The following is a 20,722-nucleotide window of genomic DNA, read 5'->3' on the forward strand; positions in this document are numbered from 1 at the left end:
TTAAACTCCATCTGTCACTTCTCAGGCCATTGGCCCATCTGGTCCAGATCCTGTTGTAATCTGAGGTAACCCTCTTCGCTGTCCACTACACCTCCAATTTTGGTGTCATCTGCAAACTTACTAACTGTACCTCTTATGCTCGCATCCAAATCATTTATGTAAATGACAAAAAGTAGAGGGCCCAGCACCGATCCTTGTGGCACTCCACTGGTCACAGGTCTCCAGATCTTAAAAATTTGTTTGAAATTTTGTCAGTGAGTGTGAAAATGCAATTGTATGGAACAAATCTACATGGAAATGATGCTGGTATTGTGGAGCTGTCACTTCTAAGAACATCATAATTTGGATTAAGGTACCCAGTGTCTGATAAGCCAAAGCGATATGTTAAACATGTGAACTATTCAAGCAAAATGAAGTTGTATGAAGGATGTTGAGTGAAAACGGGTTTTGATATGTCTGTTAAGTAGAATAGTCAATATTTTGTATTCAAACAGATGAGTGGATGGAGTACTTCTCATAATTTACTCCCTCAGTCTTTATAAAACAGTTTTATGAACATAGGCAAAAAAAAAGAAAGGAAAAACAGAACAAAATATTTTTAGTTTTATATTTTTGTACTATATAGACAAAGTGCAATATGATTTTTTAATTATGACTCTATAATAGCAATTTGCGATATACAAAACGCAGAACCTTTTCAAACAATGTATGTAAAAATACATGTTTATTTTACTGCTACAGCATTTATTTTAACATTGGACTGTGCCAGCAGAATATTGGTTATACTAAAGCAACAGTCTTAGAAATGTTCCAGAAGGTGCCAGAACTTTGAAGATGGAGACAGGAAATTTCAGAAACAATTGAACAGTTGACATTAAGATAGTAATTGCATTCTGATTGAATAAATAATTTCATTATTATTCATATTCTCCTGGTCTATAATTATGTATGTGTCACCTTGCTTCCCGTATGCATTACCTGCTTTTATGTAAGAATTGGAGATGCAAAATTGAAATTCCCATTAGAAACATTAAGATAGCGACATCAGGCATTTCAATACTAGCTCTCATAAAGAAAACAGAATTCCCAGTTGCCAACATTCTAAAGCCTACATCTCTGACTACTACATCTCTATTTAATTAACATCAACACACTCATGTTTTTTGACAATGACTACATTATATACTTGTGAACCAATGATTATTCATGCTTAAGAATTTCATGACTCAGCAGAGTTAAGTCAAATGAAAAATACATTGTTTGCCTGTCTTCAAGTGAACAGCGTGAAGAAACTGTCAGCAATCCTTACCTTATGACTCTTAACAAGAAAGAACAAAGAAAATTTACAGCCCAGGAACAGGTCCTACGGCCCTCCAAGCCTGAGCTGGTCCAAATCCATTGTCTAAACTTATCGCCCAATTCCTAAGGATCTGTATCCCTCTGCTCCCCACCTACTCTGCATCTGTCCAGATACACCTTAAATGAATCTACCGTGCCTGTCTCTACTACCTCGGCTGGCAACGTGTTCCAGGCACCTACCACCTGCTGTGTAAAGTACTTTCCACGTGTATCCCCCTTAAACTTTTCACCCCTCACCTTGAACACATAACCTCTCGTTACTGAATCCCTCACCCTGGGAAAAAGCTTATCTATCCTATCTATACCCTTCATATTTTGTAGACATGAATCAGGTCCCCCCTCAATCTCCTTTTTTCTAATGAAAACAATCTTAACCTACTCAACCTCTCTCTTCATAGCTAGCACCTTCCATACCAGGCAACATCCTCATAAACCTTCTCAGCACCCTCTCCAAAGCGTCCACATCCTTTTGGTAATGTTGCGACTAGAACGCTGCCTCGCAGCGCCAGAGACCCGGGTTCAATTCCCGCCTCAGGCGACTGACTGTGTGGAGTTTGCACGTTCTCCCCGTGTCTGCGTGGGTTTCCTCCGGGTGCTCCGGTTTCCTCCCACAGTCCAAAGATGTGCAGGTCAGGTGAATTGGCCATGCTAAATTGCCCGTAGTGTTAGGTAAGGGGTAAATGTAGGGGTATGGGTGGGTTACGCTTCGGCGGGTCGGTGTGGACTTGTTGGGCCGAAGGGCCTGTTTCCACACTGTAAGTAATCTAATCTAATCTAAAACTGTAGACAGTATTCTAAATGCTGCAGAGCCAAAGTCTTGTACAGTTTTAACAATCACGTTATTTTTGAAGCCTTTTGAGAATGCCCATGTAGACTTGAATGGAGGTGATAGATATGTTCAGACAACCGACCTAAAGCTTCGCTACTTATTAATTGAATTTACCATAATTGCATAGCTGACATTCTTTTAGAGACTGCATGTTCACTGCATCCCTGGAGAACAATGAGGCCACATTGCTGGGGGTTAGAAGGTAACACACAAAGCAACCTTTAAGCTGGTTTCTTGCAGTAGGAAGGTGACAATCATGCTTTGAGGAACTAGTATCTCTCCCTCTATTAGTTTTCCAGAATGCAGTAGTGGGCTGCAGGTTCCAACAGTATCAATACAATGAAACTTTCAGAAGATTTTGTCCTAGCATGCTTGGTCTGTTTGTCAGATTTCCATTTGAAATTGTAACCGTCACAATTCAAATGTATTTTAAGAGAAAAACAGTGGAGAAGCTGTTAAAAGGCTATAAAATGCCATTTACAGAACATTTAATTCTTTTTGGGCTCAACACTAAGAGAAGGAGTCATTCCAATCGGGGCTAGCTGCCCTTTCTAAATGGTTGAAGCATTTTAACCCATTTTCAATGTTGAGTGGGGTATCATGGATGTAATCTGTTATTGAATCCTAGGGATGAAGTCACAGTGGTAGCAGTGTGTACCATCTGCAAGAAAACTTGTCAAAACTCACCGAAACTCTATAGATAGTACCTTCTAGGCCTGCAATCTCTACTACTTAGAAGGACAAAGTTAGTAGATGCATTGGTACACTGCTGCCTGCAAGTTTCCCCTCCAATCTAATGCAGGATTTGTGTGCATGGCTGAGGATTCCATCTGGGCCAGTTGCTTTCTATGGGTTCACTCTCAAAAAGGCTGATCTGACATCTGCAGCGGTGACTGAAGGAACAAGTACATCCAAGGCTGTCAGGGCAAGTGACATTGTTTCACTGACCTTCTGTTTGAAATGAGCAGAAAATGCATTGAACACATCAGGGAGGATGTGTTATTGTCTGCTATTCTGTTCTGTTTTGCTTTGTAGTCTGTTATGTCATGTGGCCTTGCCATAAACGATGGATGTCCGTGTAGTTAGTTTGGATTTTTAGCTTAGTCTGGTATTGTCTCTTGGCATCTGAAATTGCCTTACAGAGGTCATATCTGGATTTTGGTTAAGGTTAGGCTCGACTGACCTGAATGCCACACATCTGGACTTCAGTAGGCAATGGATCTCCCTGTTTATCTGTGGATTTCAGTTGGAGAATATTTGAATTGACTTCTTAGGCATGCAGTCTTCCACATAATTGCTAATGAAGTCTGTAATGGTCGTGGCATAGTCTTCTACGTTGGCCTCTGAGTTCCTGAATATGGACCAGTTAATCAATTCTAAGCAGTCCCATTGCTTAGAAGCTTTTCTATTGCCTCAGACCTCCACGACAATTCTTAACACCGGCATACTGCGAGGCTGTGTACTCAGCCCCTTACTATACTCCCTGTTCACCCATAACTGTGTGGTCAAATTTCATCCTAACTCCATCTATAGGTTCATTGATGACACTTTCGTTGTAGGCCAGATCTCAAACAATGACAAGACAAAATACAGGAAAAAGATTGAGTGTTTGGTGGCATGATGTAAAGATAGCAATCTCTTCCTCAACATCAGCAAAATAAAAGGTCTGGTCATTGACCAGGAAGTAAGGTAGAGGGCACGCCACATCTACATTAATGGAGCTGAGGTGGAGATGGTCGAAAGCATCAAGTTCCTAGGAATTATGATCATCAGCAATCTGCCCTTGTCCTCCCATGTTAATACGATGGTTGAGAAAGCACAACAATGACTCTATTTCCACAGGAAGCTGAAGACATTTGGTATAGACCCTTACCAATTTTTATAGATGCATCAAAGAAAATATTCTATCCGAATGCATTACAACTTGGTATGGCAACTGGTCTGCCCAGGACCATAAGAAACTACAGCGTTGTGAACAAAGCCAAGTCTAGCCTGCAGGCCAACCTTCCATCCATTGACTCCATCTATAGTTCTCGCTGCCTCAGAAAGGCAGACAACGTAATCAAAGACCCCTCCCATTTTGGTTATAATCTCTTCTGATCTCTTCCATCAGGACAGAGATACACAAGTTTAAACACATACCAACAGATTCAAAAACACCTTCTTCCTGCTCTTATTAGACTTCTGAATGGATCTCTCAAATTTAATATTGACCTTGCTCTTTGTGCACCTTTTGTGCAGCCATAACATTGTATTCCTCACTGTTCTATTCTCCTTATGCACTTTGTGTGTTATGATATGCCCGTACTGCACGCAAAACAAAATTTTTCACTGTATCTAGGTACATGTGACAATAATAAATCAAATCAAAGCAAAATCAAAATTATTGTGGACTTATGTTCCACTGTAGAAGTTTGGGTTTGACATTTGGAAGTGAATGCCAATTGAGAATGTTCTGTACTGTATTCTGCCTAATATGAACAATTTGACTGAGTGTTTCATCAAGAAGAAAATTTGCTAATGCTCTTCGGGGGAGTGGGGGGTTTAAACTAATGCAGGCCTAGAAACGGCAAATGTAGTTTAATGTGGAAAAGTGTGAGGTAGTTAACTTCGGAAGAAGTAACAGGAATGCAGAATACTGGGCTAATGGTAAAATTCTTGGCAGTTTAGATGAACACAGAGTTCTCAGTGTCCAGGTGCATATTCCATGAAAGTTACCACCCAGGTTGATAGGGTTGTCAAGAAGGCATATGGTGTGTTGCCGTTTATTGGTAGGGGGATTGAGTTTTGGAGCCACAAGGTCATGCTTCAGCTGTACAAGAAACTGGTAAGGCCGCACCTGGAGTATTGTGTACAGTTCTGATCACTGCATTATAGGAAGGATGTGGAAGGTTTGGAAAGGGTTCAGAGGAGACTTACTAGGGTGTTACTAGGAAGGTCTTACGAGGAAAGGCTGAGGGAACCAAGGCTGTTTTCATTGGAGAGAAGAAGGTTGAGAGATGACTTAATCGAGACGTATAAAATAATCAGAGGGTATTCCCCTGGGTGGACAGTGAGAGCCTTTTTCCTCGGATGGTGAAGGCTAACATGAGGGGGCAAAGCTTTAAATTGAGGGGTGATAGATATAGGACGGATATCAGAGAGTAATAGGGGCGTGGAACAGCCTGCCTGCAACAGTAGTAGACTCGCTGACGTTAAGGGCATTTAAATGGGCATTGGACATATGTATGGATAATAATGGAATGTTGTGGATTAAATGGGCATCAGATTAATTTCACAACATTGAGGGCTGAAGGGCCTTTACTGCACTGTAACGTTCTATATTCTATGTTCTAAGAAGCCTAAACTCGCAAGAATCAAGAAGATTCAGGGGAACTCTCCACTGGTTAGAGTCATGCCTGCCTCATAGAAAGATGATTACAGTTTTGGAAGTCATGCATCTCAGCTCCTAGGCATCTCTGTAGGAGATCTTCAGCTACTGTCCTGGACCCAACCATCCTCAGCTGCTTTTATTAATGACCTTCCCTTCTTTATAAGGTCAGAAGTGGAGATGTTTACTGGTGATTGCACAATGGTCAGGACCACTTGCAACTCCTTGGATACTGAAGCAGTTTCTGTTCAAACACAACAAGACCTGGACAATATCCAAGCTTGGGCTGACAAGTGGCAAGGAACATTTGTGACACACAACTGCCAGGCAATGACTATCTCCAATGAAAGTTAATTTAATCACATTCCTCGACAGTCAATGTCATTACCATCGCTGAATTCCCTACTATCAATATCCCAGGTGTTACCATTAACCGGAAACTGATTTGGACTCGCCACATAAATACAGTGGCTACAAGAGCAGTTCAGAGGCTAGGAAGACTTCAGCAAGCAGTTTGTCTTCTGATTCCCAAAGCATGTCCACCATCTACAAGACAAAAGTCAGGAAAGGCAATCGTGAGACTGCACCTGGAATATTGCTTACAGTTTTGGTTCCCTTACTTGAGGAGCAATGTATTTGCATTAGAGACAGTTCAGAGGAAGTCCACTAGGTTGAATCTGGAGGTGATGGGTTTGTCTTATGAGTAGAGATTGAGCAGTTTAAGCATCCAGTGTCTGGTGTTAAGGTAAACGAGAAAAGATCTAATTGAGGTATATAAGATGCTAAAGAGATTGACAGCATAGATATACAAAAGATATTCCCTCAAGTGGGGCAATCTAGAATGAGTGGTCATAGTTTTAGGATAGGAGCAGCAAAATTAAAACAGAATAGGAGAAATTATTTCTCTTAAAGGCTGTGAATTCACTGCCTCAGAGTGCAGTAAATGCAGGATATTGTCTATCATCTTTTAAAATTTACAAAGATTTTAATTAATAATGTGCTGAAGGGTTAAGAAGAGTGGGTAGGGAAATAGTCAAGGCTGAGATGAAATCAGCCAAATGGCAGAGCAGGTTTGAGGGGCTGAACTGCCTACTCCTGCTCCTATTCTTATGTTCTTATGTGTAATGGAATACTCCTCACATGCCTGGATGAGTCCACCTCCAACAACACTTGAAGCTTGACACCATGCAGGACAAAGCACAATGTCCACAAGCATCTCTCCACCATCGGTACTCAGTAGTAGCAGGGTGTACATCCACAAGATGCACTGCAGAAATTCTCCAAAGATCTTTAGATAGCACCTTCCAAACATACGACCATTTCCATCAGAAAGGACATGGGAATCAGATGCATGGGAGCAACACCACCTGCAAGCTGCTCGCCCCTGACTTGGAAATATATCTCCATTTCTTCACTGTTGCTGGGTCAGAATCCTGGAATTCCCTCCTAAAGGCATTGTGGGTCTACTACAGCACTTGGACTGCAATAGTTGAAGAAGGTAGTTTACCTTCTTGAGGGTAAGTAGGGATGGGCAATAAATCCTCGCCAGCTAGTAATGACCCTCATCCTGCAAGTAAATTAAACAAAAATTACACCATCCTGACTTGGAATTACACCACTATTCCTTCACTGTGGGTGGGTCAAAATCCTGGAACTGCCTCCTTAATAATACTGGGTGTATCTACACACATGGACTGCACTCGGTTCAGAAGGCATCTCACCATTATCTTCTTGAGGGCAATTAGAATGGACAATAAATACTGGCCTAGCCAGTAATACCCACATTCTGAAACTATTGTGGGAATTACATCTAATAATAGAAGTTTGGTTTTGACATCTGGCACCTGCTGGTTGAGTATGATCTATATTGCCAAGTATGAACAACCAAAGGCACACTCAGCTTGATTTAATCAATAAATTTCAAGGACATATGAGCTATGTACCTTTTAATTCTATTCTCATAATAACATGGAACTGCATTTTGATTCTATACAACAGACTGGTTTCTTGAGACACTAAAGTAAAATGTTAAAGACACATTTGTAGGTCCTGAGGACTTTGTTCATTTTGTTGCAGTGAATACTTCTGATTTCAAGAGAGATGATGTTTACTTATTAGAAAGCAAGTAAAGAGCGAGGTGAATATGTGAAATAGAGGAAGATAAAATAGTGAATTTTCAAATAATCTGGTACAGTGTGACACAGCCTCTTGTTTGATTTCCAGAACCATTATTCTTTTTCATTGAGTCATGGAGTCAGAGACATGTACAGCATGGAAACAGACCCTTTGGTCCAATTTATCCATGCTGACCAGACATCCTAAATTAATCTTGGCCCATTTGCCATCATTTGGCCCATATCCCTCCAAACCCTTCATATTCAAATACCCATGCAGATGCCTTTTTAAAAAAAAGAGTCTGTTTCCGTGCTGTGCATGTCTATGACTAAATATTGTAATTGTACCAGCCTCGCACCACTTCCTCTGGCAGTTCATTCTATTCTTGCACCACCATTTGCATGATAACGTTGCCCCTTAGGTCCCTTTTAAATCTTTCCCCTCTCACCTTAAACCCATGCTCTCTAGTTTTGGACTCCCCTACCCTCGGGAAAAGACATTGGCTATTCTCCCTATCTATGCTTCTCATGATTTTATAAACTTCTATAAGGTCACCATTCAGCATCTAACACTTCAGGGAAAATAACCTCAGCCTATCCCTATAGATCAAATTCTCCAACCCTGGCAAACGCTTGTAAATCTTTTCTGAACCCTTTCAAGTTTCACAGCATCTTTCCTACAGCAAGAAGACCAGAACTGAACACAGTGGTCCAAAAGTGGCTTCACCAATGTCCTCTGCAGCCACAACATGACATTCCAATTCCTCACTCAGTACACTCTTTTTAAACTTTTTTTTTCAGATATGTTGCAAATTTTCCTGACTCTTCTTCAAAATGAGTTAGCGTTTTGAAATATATGATTTCACTGACATTGCTTTCATGATAATAAATGACTAGTTGAAAGGTATCATGTGTCAGTGTAGATGGGAGACTTTGTTTATGGAGAAGTGGTGTGGGCATTGCAGGAAACCAAACCTAAGCTCACTCTGCAAGCAAAAGATGTGCCCAATTGGGTGTGTAGTAATGAATAATCACCAGGAATTATTATCCTTGCTAATCTTTCTCTCCCTATATTCAATCATTGATTGCTGAGGTCCAATTTTAAGATTAGCTAACCAGAGACCAACCTTCCTCCTGTACATTAACTACGCAACATAAATTTGTTGATTCATTTGTGGGAGACCCTCCCCTAATCCAAATTAATTTTCATCTCCAAGTAATGTTAAAACCATGCTGGTGAAACAGACCAGGCTGCATCTTGGTGGTATCTCAGTTGTGGAAAATTGTCTTCTTATTATGCAGCTCAGTAAATGGAAAGCATTATTACAGTTTTATAGTTGGGATTGTGAATTTTGTGAATTGGATGACTCCTCTTTCCTTTAACTTATATAAACTAGGGTGACAAGGAGAGAAACTAGAGCAGGAGACGAATAAGGGAAAAGATAGAAAAGTAGAATACAAAAGTGGACGACTAGTAGCAAATAGAGCTGGAGCATAAAAACAGTAAAAATATTGAAAAGACAAGGCTACAGGTAGTATAAATGAATTCATGGAGCATTTGCAATAAGGTAATCAAACTAATAGTGCAGGTATTTGTAAACTGGCATGATATGATTGTAATTAAGGAGATATAGCTATGGGCAGACCAAGGCTGGTTCCTGAACAGCTAAAGGTATTCAATTTTTAGGAAGGATGAGCAAATGGAGGTGGGGGTGCATTATAAATGACACAAGAAATTTGTGGAATAGTGAGAGAGGATATTGGCACAGGAATATATCAAAGGTACTTGGAGGTTCTTGTGCATTGATCTTTAAAATGTCATAAATAGGTGAAGAAAAGAATCAAGAAAGCTAATGAAATGCTGGCATTTAATTCTAGAGGACAGAAGTTATACAGAACCCTGGTTAGATCTCACTTGGAGTATTTTAAGCAGGTCTGGACACTATGCCTAAAGAAGGCTTACATCTGAAACGTTGACTTCTCCACCTCCTGATGCTGCTTGGCTTGCTGTGTCCTTCCAGCCTCCTGTCTGTCTACCACACCTTAGGAAACATATATTAGAGGGAGTATAACATGGATTTACAAGAATGATTAAACGGTTAAGTTGTGAGGAGAGATTACACAAATTAGGCCTGGTTTCTCCAGAATTTAAAAGGCTAAGAGATGATCAAAATCTTCAAGATATTAACAGGAAAAGACAATGTAGATAAAAATAAACTGTTTATGCTGGTTGAGGATTCTTGAACTAGGGGATACAGTCTGAGAATTGGAGTTAGACTGTTCAGGAGAGATGTTAGGAAGCATTTCTACAAACAAAGGGTGCTCAATATTTGGAACTCTCTTCCACAAATTGCAGTGGATGTTAGATCAATTGTTAATTTAATATGTGAAATTTTTGGTAAGGAAAAGTATTAAGGCAAAAAGGGCAAAGACAGGTAATGGAGTTAGGCCAGAGATCAGCCATGATCTCACTGAATGATGGAACAGACTCAAGAGGTGAATGGCCAATTCTATTCCACTCGTCTGAGTGGAGCTAAGAAGCAACAAGGGGCAAAAAACATGAGTGGGAATTATCTGTGTGCTCCCAAATATTAGTGGTGACGAAGGTATGGCATTAAGCAGGAAATTAGAAATAAATGCCACAAAGGTGCTACTATAATCATTGGTGATTTTACACTACATTGTAGACTGGGAAAACCACATTCATATTGATATTGTGGCAGATTAATTCCTGGATACAATGGATTTTTAGACCACAATATTGAGGAACTAACTTGAGATTTGATTTTGTGCAATGAGAAAGAGTTGATTAATAATCTTGTTGTGAAAGGTCCTTTAGGGAAATCATGACCAAAGCAGGATAATCTGGTGGAATAAGTTTATTTGAACAATGCTGGGACCAGTCTCTGGTGAACCAATAATTCAAAATATAAAAAGGAAGAGAGAGGCAAAAGTTAACATGGGCCCTTGGAGAACGAGGCTAGGAATTAATAATGGGGAGGTGAATAAACACTTTACATCAGTTGTCACAGTAGAACAGCATTCTGAAATTACCAAATAATCAAGGGGCAAAAAGATGAGAAGAAATAAATACTATCACTGGAGAGGAGGTGATGGCCTAATGGTATCATCACTAGTCCACTAATCCAGAAACTCAACTAATGTGATGGGTTCAAATCCCACTAAGGCTGATAGTGGAATTTGGAGAAAGTGAGGACTGCAGATGCTGATGAAGGGCTTATGCCCGAAACATAACGCTCCTGCTCCTCGGATGCTGCCTGACCAGTTGTGCTTTTCCAGCAACACAGTCTTTGATAGTGGAATTTGATTTTTTTAAAAAATTAAGTAGTTAAGAATTAAGAAACTACTGAAGTCCATGAAACCATTGCCGATTGTCAGTAAAACCCAACTGGGACACTAACATTCTCCAGGGAATGAAATCTGCCATCCTCACCTGGTTTGGTATACATGTGACACCAGACACACATAAATAAATATAGGTGACTTTCAACTTTCCTCTGAATGGCCTAGCATGCTAATTGTATCAATTGCTATGAAGTCTCAAACTGGACCACCTGGCATCGATTTAGCCACTGGAAAAGACAATAGCAGAAGCAGCCTTGTGGACCCTGCAAAATCCTCCTTACTATCATCTGCAGCTAGTGCCAAACTTGAGAAAGCTGTCTCACAGATGAGTCAAGCACCAGCCTGACATAGTCATGTTCACAGAATCATACTGTATAGACAATTTCCTAGACACTACTGTCCCTGGATATGTTCTGTCCCAGCAGAAAGATAATCCAACAGAGATGGCAGTGCAGTGGTGTATAGTTGAGAGGAATTTAGCCTGGGAGTCTTCAACATTGACTCCAGACCCCATGATGTCTCTTAGATTCAGATTAAACATGGCCAAAGAAACCTCCTACTGATTACCACATACTGCCCTCACTCTTCTATGTTGAACAATACTTGGAGGAAGAACTGAAGGTGGAAAAGGTGCAAAATGTACTCTGGGAGGGGAATTCCAATGTCCACCATCAAGAATAGCTTGGTAGCAGCATTACCGATCAGGCTGGTTGGACTCTAAAGACATAGCTGCTAGACTGGGCCTCATCCTTGCCAATTTGCTAGTTGCAGATGCATTCATCCACAACAGTAATGGGAAGAGTGACCACAGTACAGTCATAGAGTCATAGAGAAGTACAGCATGGAAACAGACTCTTCGGTCCAACTCGTCCATGCTGACCAGATATCTTAACCTAATCTAGTCCCATTTGCCAGCACTTGGCCCATATCCCTCCAAACCCTTCCTATTCATAAACCCATCCAATAATAGTTTTGAAGACTTGTGCTCCAGAATGTGAACATGACTATGTCTTTTAAATATTGTAATTGTACCAACCTCCAACACTTCCTCTGGCAGCTCATTCCATACATGCACTACCTTCTGCATGAAAAAGATGCCCCTTAGATCCCTTTTAAATTTTTCTCATCTCACCTTGAACCTATGCCCTCTAGGCTGCCTTGCTGATCTTTGAGGGGCCCAAAAGGATTCCGTGAACCCTATTTTCCAAACCTATTTAATGTCCCCTTTTTGCCCTCCTGATTTCCCTTTTAAGTATATGCTACTGCCTTTATACTCTTTTTTAGGATTCAGTTGATCTATCCTGTCTATACCTGACATATGCTTCCTTCTTTTTCTTAACCAAAACCTCAATTTCTCTAGTCATCCAGTATTCCCTACACCGACCAGCTTGCCTTTCACCATAACAGGAATATATTTTCTCTGGACTCTCGTTATCTCATTTCTGAAGGCTTCACATTTTCCAGCCATCCCTTTACCTGCGAACATCTGCCCCCAATCAACTTTTGAAAGTTCATGCGTACTACCGTTAAAATTGGCCTTCCTCCAATTTAGAACTTCAACTTTTGGATTTAGTCTATTCTTTTACATTACTATTTTAAAACTAATAGAATTATGGTCTCTGTCCCCAAAGTGCTCCCCCACTGACACCTCAGGCACCTGTCCTGCCTTATGTCTCAAACGTAGGTCAATGTTTGCACCTTCGTCAGTAAGTACATCCACATACTGAATCAGAAAATTTTCTTGTACACAGTTAACAAATTCCTGTCCATCTTAACTCTTAACACTGTGGTAGTCCCAGTCTATGTTTGGAAAATTAAAAATCCCCTACCACCCTTTTATTCTTACAAATAACTGATATTTCCTTACAAATTTGTTTCTCAATTTCCCTCTAACTGTTGGGGTTGATGTAAATAAGAAATTTATTTGGGTGGAATAAATGCCACCCAATTCCACGTGGTATAAAAACAGTTGGAGGCACTAGATACTGCAAAGACTATGTGCCTTGATAACATTCCAGTAATAGTTTTGAAGACTTGTGCTCCAGAATGTGCCACTTCCCTAGCCAAGGTCTTCCAGTACAGTTACAACACTGGCATCTACCCAACAATGTGGAAAATTGCCCAGGCATGTCCTGTACATAATAAGCAGCTCAAATCCAACCTGGCCAATTACTGCCCCATCAGTCAACTGTCAATTATCAGTAAAGTGATGGATTGTGTCATAAATAATAACAAGCAGCACTTGCTCAGCGATAATCTGCTTTCTGATACCCAGTTTGGGTTCTGCCAGGACCAGTCAGCTCCTGACCTCATTACAGCTTTGGTTCAAACATGGACAAGAGAGCAGAATTCCAGACATGAGGTGAGAGTGACAGTCCTTGAGAGGCATAGATAAAGTGAATAGCAAAGATCTTTTTCCTAAGGTAGGGGAGTCCAAAACTAGAGGGCATGAGTTTAAGGTGAGTGGGGAAAGATTTAAAAGGATTTGAAAATATCATTTTTTTCACAGAAGTGGTGCTGTATGGAATAAACTGCCAGAGAAAGTGGTAGACGCAGGTACAGTTACAACATTACATATTTGGAAGAAAATGCGCTTATCAATGATAGGCAGCATGGTTTCATGCAGGGAAGGTTATGTCTTATAAACCTAATAGAATTCTTTGAAGAGGTGACAAAGTTGATTGACGAGGGAAGGGATGTAGAAGGCATTTGATAAGGTTCCCCATGGTAGGCTGATGAAGAAGGTGAAGTGGCATAGGGTCCAGGGTGTTCTAGCTCGATGGACAGAGAACTGGCTGGGCAACAGGATATAGAGTGGTAGTGGAAGGAAGCTTCTCAAAATGGAGATATATGACCAGTGGTGTTCCACAGGGATCCATGCTGGGACCACTGTTGTTTGTGATAGACATAAATGATTTGGAGGAAAGTATAGGTGGTCTGATTAGCAAGTTTGCAGATGACACTAAGATTGGTGGAGTAGCAGATAGTGAAGGGGACAGTCAGGGAATACAGCAGAATATAGATATGCCACAAATGCCAGATGGAATTCAATCCAGACAAATGCGAGGTGATGAATTTTGGAAGATCCAATTCAAGAGCGAACTATACAGTAAATGGAAAATTCCTGGGGAAAATTGATGTACAGAGAGATCTGGGTGTTCGGGTCCATTGTTCCCTAAAGGTGGCAACACGGGTCAATGGAGTAGTCAAGAAAGCATACGGCATGCTTTCCTTCATTGGATGAGGTATTGAGTACAAGAATTGGCAGGTCATCTTACAGTTGTATAAGACTTTGGTTCAGCCACATTTGGAATCCTGCTTACAGTTCTGGTCTCCACATTACCAGATGTGGATGCTTTGGGGAGGGTGCAGAGGAGGTTCACCAGGATGTTGCCTGGTATGGAAAGTGCTATGAGGAGAGGTTGAGTAGATTAGGATTATTTTCATTGGAAAGAAGGAGGTTGAGGGCGAACCTGACTGAGGCCTAAAAAATCTTGAGAGGTGTAGACAGGGTGGATAGCAAGAAACTTTTTCCCCCGAGTGGAGGACTCAATTACTAGGGGTCATGAGTTCAAAGTGAGAGGGGAACGTTTAGGGGAGATATGAGTGAAACGTTCTTCACGCAGAGGGTGTTGGGTGCCTGGAAAGTGTTGCCAGTGGAGGTGGTAGGGGCGAGAATGATAGCATCCTTTAAGATGAAACATGAATGGGTAGGGAGCAGAGGGATGCAGATCCTTGGAAAATAGGTGGCAGGTTTAGATAGAGTAAATGGATCAGCGCAGGTTTGAAGGGCCAAAGGGCCTGTTCCTGTGCTGTAATGTTCTTTGTTCTATTTAAAAGACATTTGGATAGGGGAAGAATAGAAAAGGTTTAGAGGGACATGGGCCAAATGCTGGCAATGGGACTAGTTAAGTTTGAGAAATCTGGTCGGTATGGACAAGTTAGGCTGAAGGGTCTGTTTCAGTGCTGTATGACTCTGTCACTGGTAGTAACCTTCTAGAAATCCTTAGATTCTGGAAACGTCCCAGAGAATTAGAAAATTGCAGATGTAACAACTTTAATTAAAAAGCAAAGAGACAAAATCAGGTAAACTTATATTTTCCCAGATTATTTTCCAGTAAAAATATTTAGTCCTTACAATATTGTATTGCTTTTAGGTTCAAGAGTGCTTCCTATTTCAGAAGTCAGCTGGACAACCCATTCTGAAGAACTCGATAATCTGAGTTTGGCTTTGTCTAACACAGATTTGCATTCTACTGATACGGACAATCTGCACAGTAGCAGAATTTCCAGACCTGAGACTCCAGGTAAGTGCAAATTAATCTGGATTTTTAAGAGACCATTTTTTATTATATCTGCTATACTCCACTGTGTACACCACTAAAATGCCATATGCAATTATGGAGGTTCACTTTTTTTTAAGAAATAAATACGTATGCTTTTCTCATGCATATTGAACTTGACCAAAGAAGGGTAGATTTTTGTCTGGACGTAAAGGTACAAATATAATTTATGAAAGGAATAAATCATAAAATATGGCCGCAGTCAGAAAATTCATTTAGTAATCCTGAGACAAACACAAGAATGTGCAGAAATTCATAACTCTGGCAGTATCTATGGAGAGAGAGAAACAGAGTTGACATTAACAGAATTGAGTTCTGTTAACATTAACTCTGTTTTCTCTCCAAAGATGCTGCAAGATCTGCTGAGTTTTTCCAGCATTCCCTTTGTTTGTGTCAGATTTCCTGCATCTGCAGTATTTTGTTTTTATTAGAGTGTTAATCCTGAGAGTTGGCTTGCACTTTGAAAGCAATTAAAAGGCAGGTGATTACAACCAACATTGATGTACATCCAGTCTGCAGTAGTAATTTTAAGCAACTTTAAAACAGCTGCATAAAGTAATTGGAAACATGAATATCTTTGCTACAACCAGAATAGGCATAATAAATTAATTATTCACAGAAAAATGATTAGAGTACATTAACAGATGTGCTATGGTTCAGATACCACAAGACTGATATCATATTTGTGAAGGATATCCAGATTATAACAATAGTTTTTTGCACCTCTGAATATGCTTTCTTTTATTATTTTTAAAACTTTTATAAGTACATTTCTGTCAGTAAGTTCTTATTGGTATAGGAATGATTGTTTTCTTGTCAATGTTACGTGTTCAGCTTGGCTATGCTGTTCTCCATAACAGGCAAAACTGGATTTACAGAATGATGATAGTAGATTGGGCAATGTTTGCTGGATGCGTGCTTTTTTTTTAAACTGGATTTGATTTTTTTTTCTTTCAAGATGTAGGAGAAGTAATATTGCCATTTAAAATTTGGAAATTATGACGTGCATGATTTTACTTTTTAATTTAGCTATATTTCTTTCATCAGAACCAGAAATGTTAATTCTTTATTTACGTGGATCCATAGATTCCCAGCAGTTTCTGGATTTAGCATTTTCAGCATATGCTGTATTTTGCTCATTTGCATTAAAGCTGTTAACTAGTAGCTTTTGTCCAATGATTCTCTGTCATTTGATAGTTTGCGAAATGAAAAGCATAGATATATTTAATTTTGAAGCTTTAATGCTGTAGCATCTTTATGGAGGAAAGTACACTTCTGTTCAAATAAATTGAAGAACAAGATGGCGTGAACTTAAGATCAGTACATTTGTTTTATCCTTTATTGTGAGCTGAGATCATAGATTTCTCTTGTTTATTCTTTTTTGGGTGTGGGTGTTGCTGGCTAGGCTAGCACTTATTGTCCGTCCTTAATTGCCTTCAGAATGTGATTGTGAGTTGCCTTCTACAACTACTACAGTCCATGCATTCCATTTATAAAGTATGAGCTTTGCTGTTTGAGCTACAGCAACTCAAATTATTAAAGTAGTTTAGTTATTCTTAAATCTTCAATAAATATATTCATCTCACATTTTCTTAAAAGAACATGAGGTTAGTTACATTTTTTTAAAAATGGTAGCAGAATTTTCAAATGCTTCATCTCAAAATGTGGAAATAATATATGCTTAATCATTAGGTTCAAAATTAGAGGGTATTCAGCAGTCTTGTTTGATAGTAATCTTCATAGTGTTAAGAAGCAATAAACCACTTTTTCAAGCAATCATCTTCAGTGCAGTTGTTATGACCAGCCTGTAAAACACCTGGAAGTAACGAGACCAGTTATTTGGAATACATTAATTTTTCAGCTCAACTGAGTGATGTCTATTCAAATGTGATATGTATTCAAATCAAGGGTTACTGCACCCAAAATGTTAACTCTAATTTCTCTTCACAGATGCTGCCACACCTGCTGAGCTATTCTGGCAAATTTTGTTTTTGTTTCTAATTTCCAGTTTCTGCAGTTCTTTCGGTTTTTTGTTACATGAAATGTTAAGACAGATGACCAAATACCTGGTCAAAATGGTAAGTTTTAAGGAATATCTTATGCAGCAGACAAAAGTAGTGGGAACTTAGACAGCTAAAAGCACAGTTGTCAACTGTAATTATTTTAGGGGTATACAATGGGTGTTGGTTATCTCAGTTGGCTGCAAGCTGGTTTGTAATGCAGAATGACAGTAACAGTGAAAATTCAATTCCCGTTCCTGCTGTGGTTACAATGAAGGTCCCTCCTCCTTAATCTCTCCCTTTGCCGAAGGCAAGGTTAAGCCACCATCAGTTTTCTCTCTCTCTCTCTCTCTCTCTCTCTCTCTCTCTCTCTCTCTCTAATGAAAGAGCAGCTCTAAGGGATATTTTTTAACTTACTTTTTACTATACAAGAGGATTTTATGGTTGGAAAAGGCTGGAGATTGGGATAGGTCAGGTCATAGAACAATTGGAAAATAGGGATAAGAACATTAGATTCAGATGTTGACAGACCACTAGCCAGTGTTGGGTTAATGAGATTATGGGACTTGATGTGAGTTCAGATGTGGGCAGCAGAGTTATGGATAAGCTTTCTTTAGGTTGTAAGATGGAAAGCTAATCAGAAAAGCGTTGGACTAATTGAGTGCAGAGGTAAGGAAGGGTCTGAGTAGCAAGTGAGATGGGATAGACGTGATGTTACGGAAATGGTAGTAGACAATCTTGGTAATGGTACAGATATGTGCATGAAAGCTTAAGATCATAAGAAACAAAAACAGGAGTAGGGCATTTAGCCCACCGAGCCTGCTAGGCCATTCAATAGAATCACAGTTAATCTGACATTCCTCATATCCATTTGCCTGCATTTCCCCATAACCACAGTTACCCTTACTGATCAAGAATCTGTCTTTCTCATCCTTAAAATATACACAAGAACTCTGCCCCCACAGCTATCGGGGGCAAGGAGTTCCAAAGACACTCAACCATCTGAGAAGAAATGCCCCCTCGTCTTATTCTTAAATTGACACCACCTTATTCTGAGAATATGCTTTCCGGTTCTAAATTCTCCCATAACTCTTCTCAGCATTTACCATGCCAAGCCCCTTAAGAATCCTATATGTTTCAATGAGATCACCTTTTATTCTTCTAAACTGCAGTGAGTAGAGATCTAATTTATTTATCCTTTGCTCAAAGACAATCCCTCCATACCAGAGATCATCTTAGTGAAATCTTGTCTGAACTACTTCCAGTGAAATAATATCTTTGCTTAAATAAGGGGACCAAAACTGCTCATGGTATTCCAGATTGGCAGTTTTCCAGTTATCTCATACTTCTCCAGACTTCAAGGATTTTTAGACCAATGCATCTACTATCTCTGTAGCTACCATGTTTAGGATCCCAGGTGGCAAGCATAACAGCTGGGGACTTATTTGTCTTTAGCCCCATTAGTTTGTTGAATACTAATTCTCTACTGATAGTGATGGTACTTAATTATTTATTCTTTAGTATTGATGGGAGATTGTAATATGTGTCTCAGCTGCCTTCAGTCATACCTCAAGCAGACGCTGCTGCTCTCCCTTCTGTTGTTTCTGGTTGGCAGAGTATGAAATAATTATGCCTCTAGCATAGGCCTTAGGGGTCTCCCAAAGAATGGATGGATTATTAGCTGTACTTGAGTTGGTGGCCAAAAAAGCTTCTAATTCCCTAGAGAAGTATTCTACAAACTTGCTGTCCTTGAGGATGAAGGGATCTGTTTGCCAGTACTGAGAGTCCATTGCATCACCCTTAATCTTAACTATTAAATACACCACTGCATGATCAGAGATGGCAATATTCCCAATCGAACAGGATACCACCAAATCTAAAAAAGCCGTGGGAGGTAAGAAATAATTAATCCTTGTGTGGCGTTTATGAGGATTGGAAAAGAACATAAAATCTCTGCTAGTAGGGTGTAAACGTCTCCAAACTTCTACCAACCCTAATTCCACACATAAATCAACTAAATGCTTAGCTTATGAAGAAAGCTTTAGGGGGTCTTTGAGCATTCATCCAGCACAGGATCCACCAGGCAATTAAAGCCCCCCCCTCCATAATAATATGCCGCGACGCCAAGGCCATCTGCTTAGATAGTGCATCAGTCATAAATTTAAGAGGGTGAGCTGGAAGACAAAAGACATTCAAAATACCATATTCCTTGCCATGTATAAGGGCCTTTAGAGTAACAAACATACTCATCTTTAAAGAGAAAATGCTGCCTGACCTGCTGCGCTTCTCCAGCAACATATTTCCATACTCATCTTTAACACAATCTATTCTGGACGGGTATTGCCAATCCCCTGTTCCTAGTACTAAAAGACAAGAAAAATACCCAATCAAACCCCAACCTGCTGCAACTTCAAGTGTTCCTTGTCATTAAGATGAGCCTCCTGCAACACAGCAACATCCGCCCTCTCCTTTCCAAGGCTCGATAATACCTTTTTTCTTTTAACTGATGAATAAATCCCTCTGACATTCCAGGTGTACCATTTAAGAATGCTACTAACCATGATCCTTCACAATCACTTTTTGACCTGCTGAGAGCAAACATTTGTCTTGCGACATGCTGAGCATATTCAGAAGGAGACTCATAGAGTATATTTACAAAAAAACCCAAAAAAATAAACTAACTACAAAACACAAAAGGCACTTAATGGGGGGCTGTACCTCCTGCCCATAGAGGGCGCTTACATTTCCCACACAAACCTCCATCCCCCCTTCCAGCTTGAGCCTCACCCCAAACCCAAGCAATGGAAGAAACCAAACAAAGGACACTGAAGGCACAAAGGAATAACAAAAACAGTGAGCAATGTGGTGCTGGAAAAGCACAGCAGGTCAGGCAGCATCTGAGGAGTAGGAAAATCAACGGATGAAACCCTGATGAAGGGCTTTTGCCTGAAACATCGATTTTCCAGCCCCACACTCTTGATTCTTATCTCCAGCATCTGCAATACTCACTTTCACCTAAAAACAGTGAGCACTCTGCCCACCCCCACAATATATCAATACCACTGTTGTTGTGGTTCTGTTCGCCGAGCTGGAAATTTTTGTTGCAAACGTTTCGTCCCCTGTCTAGGTGACATCCTCAGTGCTTGGGAGCCTCCTGTGAAGCGCTTCTGTGGTGTTTCCTCCGGCATTTATAGTGGCCTGTCCCTGCCGCTTCCGGTTGTCAGTTTCAACTGTCCGCTGTAGTGGCCGGTATATTGGGTCCAGGTCGATGTGTTTGTTGATGGAGTTTGTGGATGAGTGCCATGCTTCTAGGAATTCCCTGGCTGTTCTGTGTTTGGCTT

The 20,722-nt window shown here is 40.2% G+C and overlaps 1 protein-coding gene across 4 annotated transcripts in view; it reads left to right on the forward strand.

The window, feature by feature from the left end:
- Positions 1–20,722, forward strand: part of ston2 (stonin 2) — a 139,745-nt gene that overhangs the window by 64,404 nt on the left and 54,619 nt on the right. Inside the window, exon 3 of one of the 4 annotated variants that reach the window (XM_043696971.1) lies at positions 15,196–15,345. The exons of 1 other annotated variant lie outside the window; for it this stretch is intronic. In XM_043696971.1, the coding sequence (XP_043552906.1) occupies positions 15,196–15,345 (150 nt within the window). Of the gene's footprint in view, positions 1–15,195; positions 15,346–20,722 lie in introns of those variants that run through there. 2 more of the 4 variants (XM_043696973.1, XM_043696977.1) reach the window with 2 other exon arrangements.

Source organism: Chiloscyllium plagiosum, chromosome 10 (genome assembly GCF_004010195.1).
Source record: "Chiloscyllium plagiosum isolate BGI_BamShark_2017 chromosome 10, ASM401019v2, whole genome shotgun sequence".
Classification (NCBI taxonomy): domain Eukaryota; kingdom Metazoa; phylum Chordata; class Chondrichthyes; order Orectolobiformes; family Hemiscylliidae; genus Chiloscyllium; species Chiloscyllium plagiosum.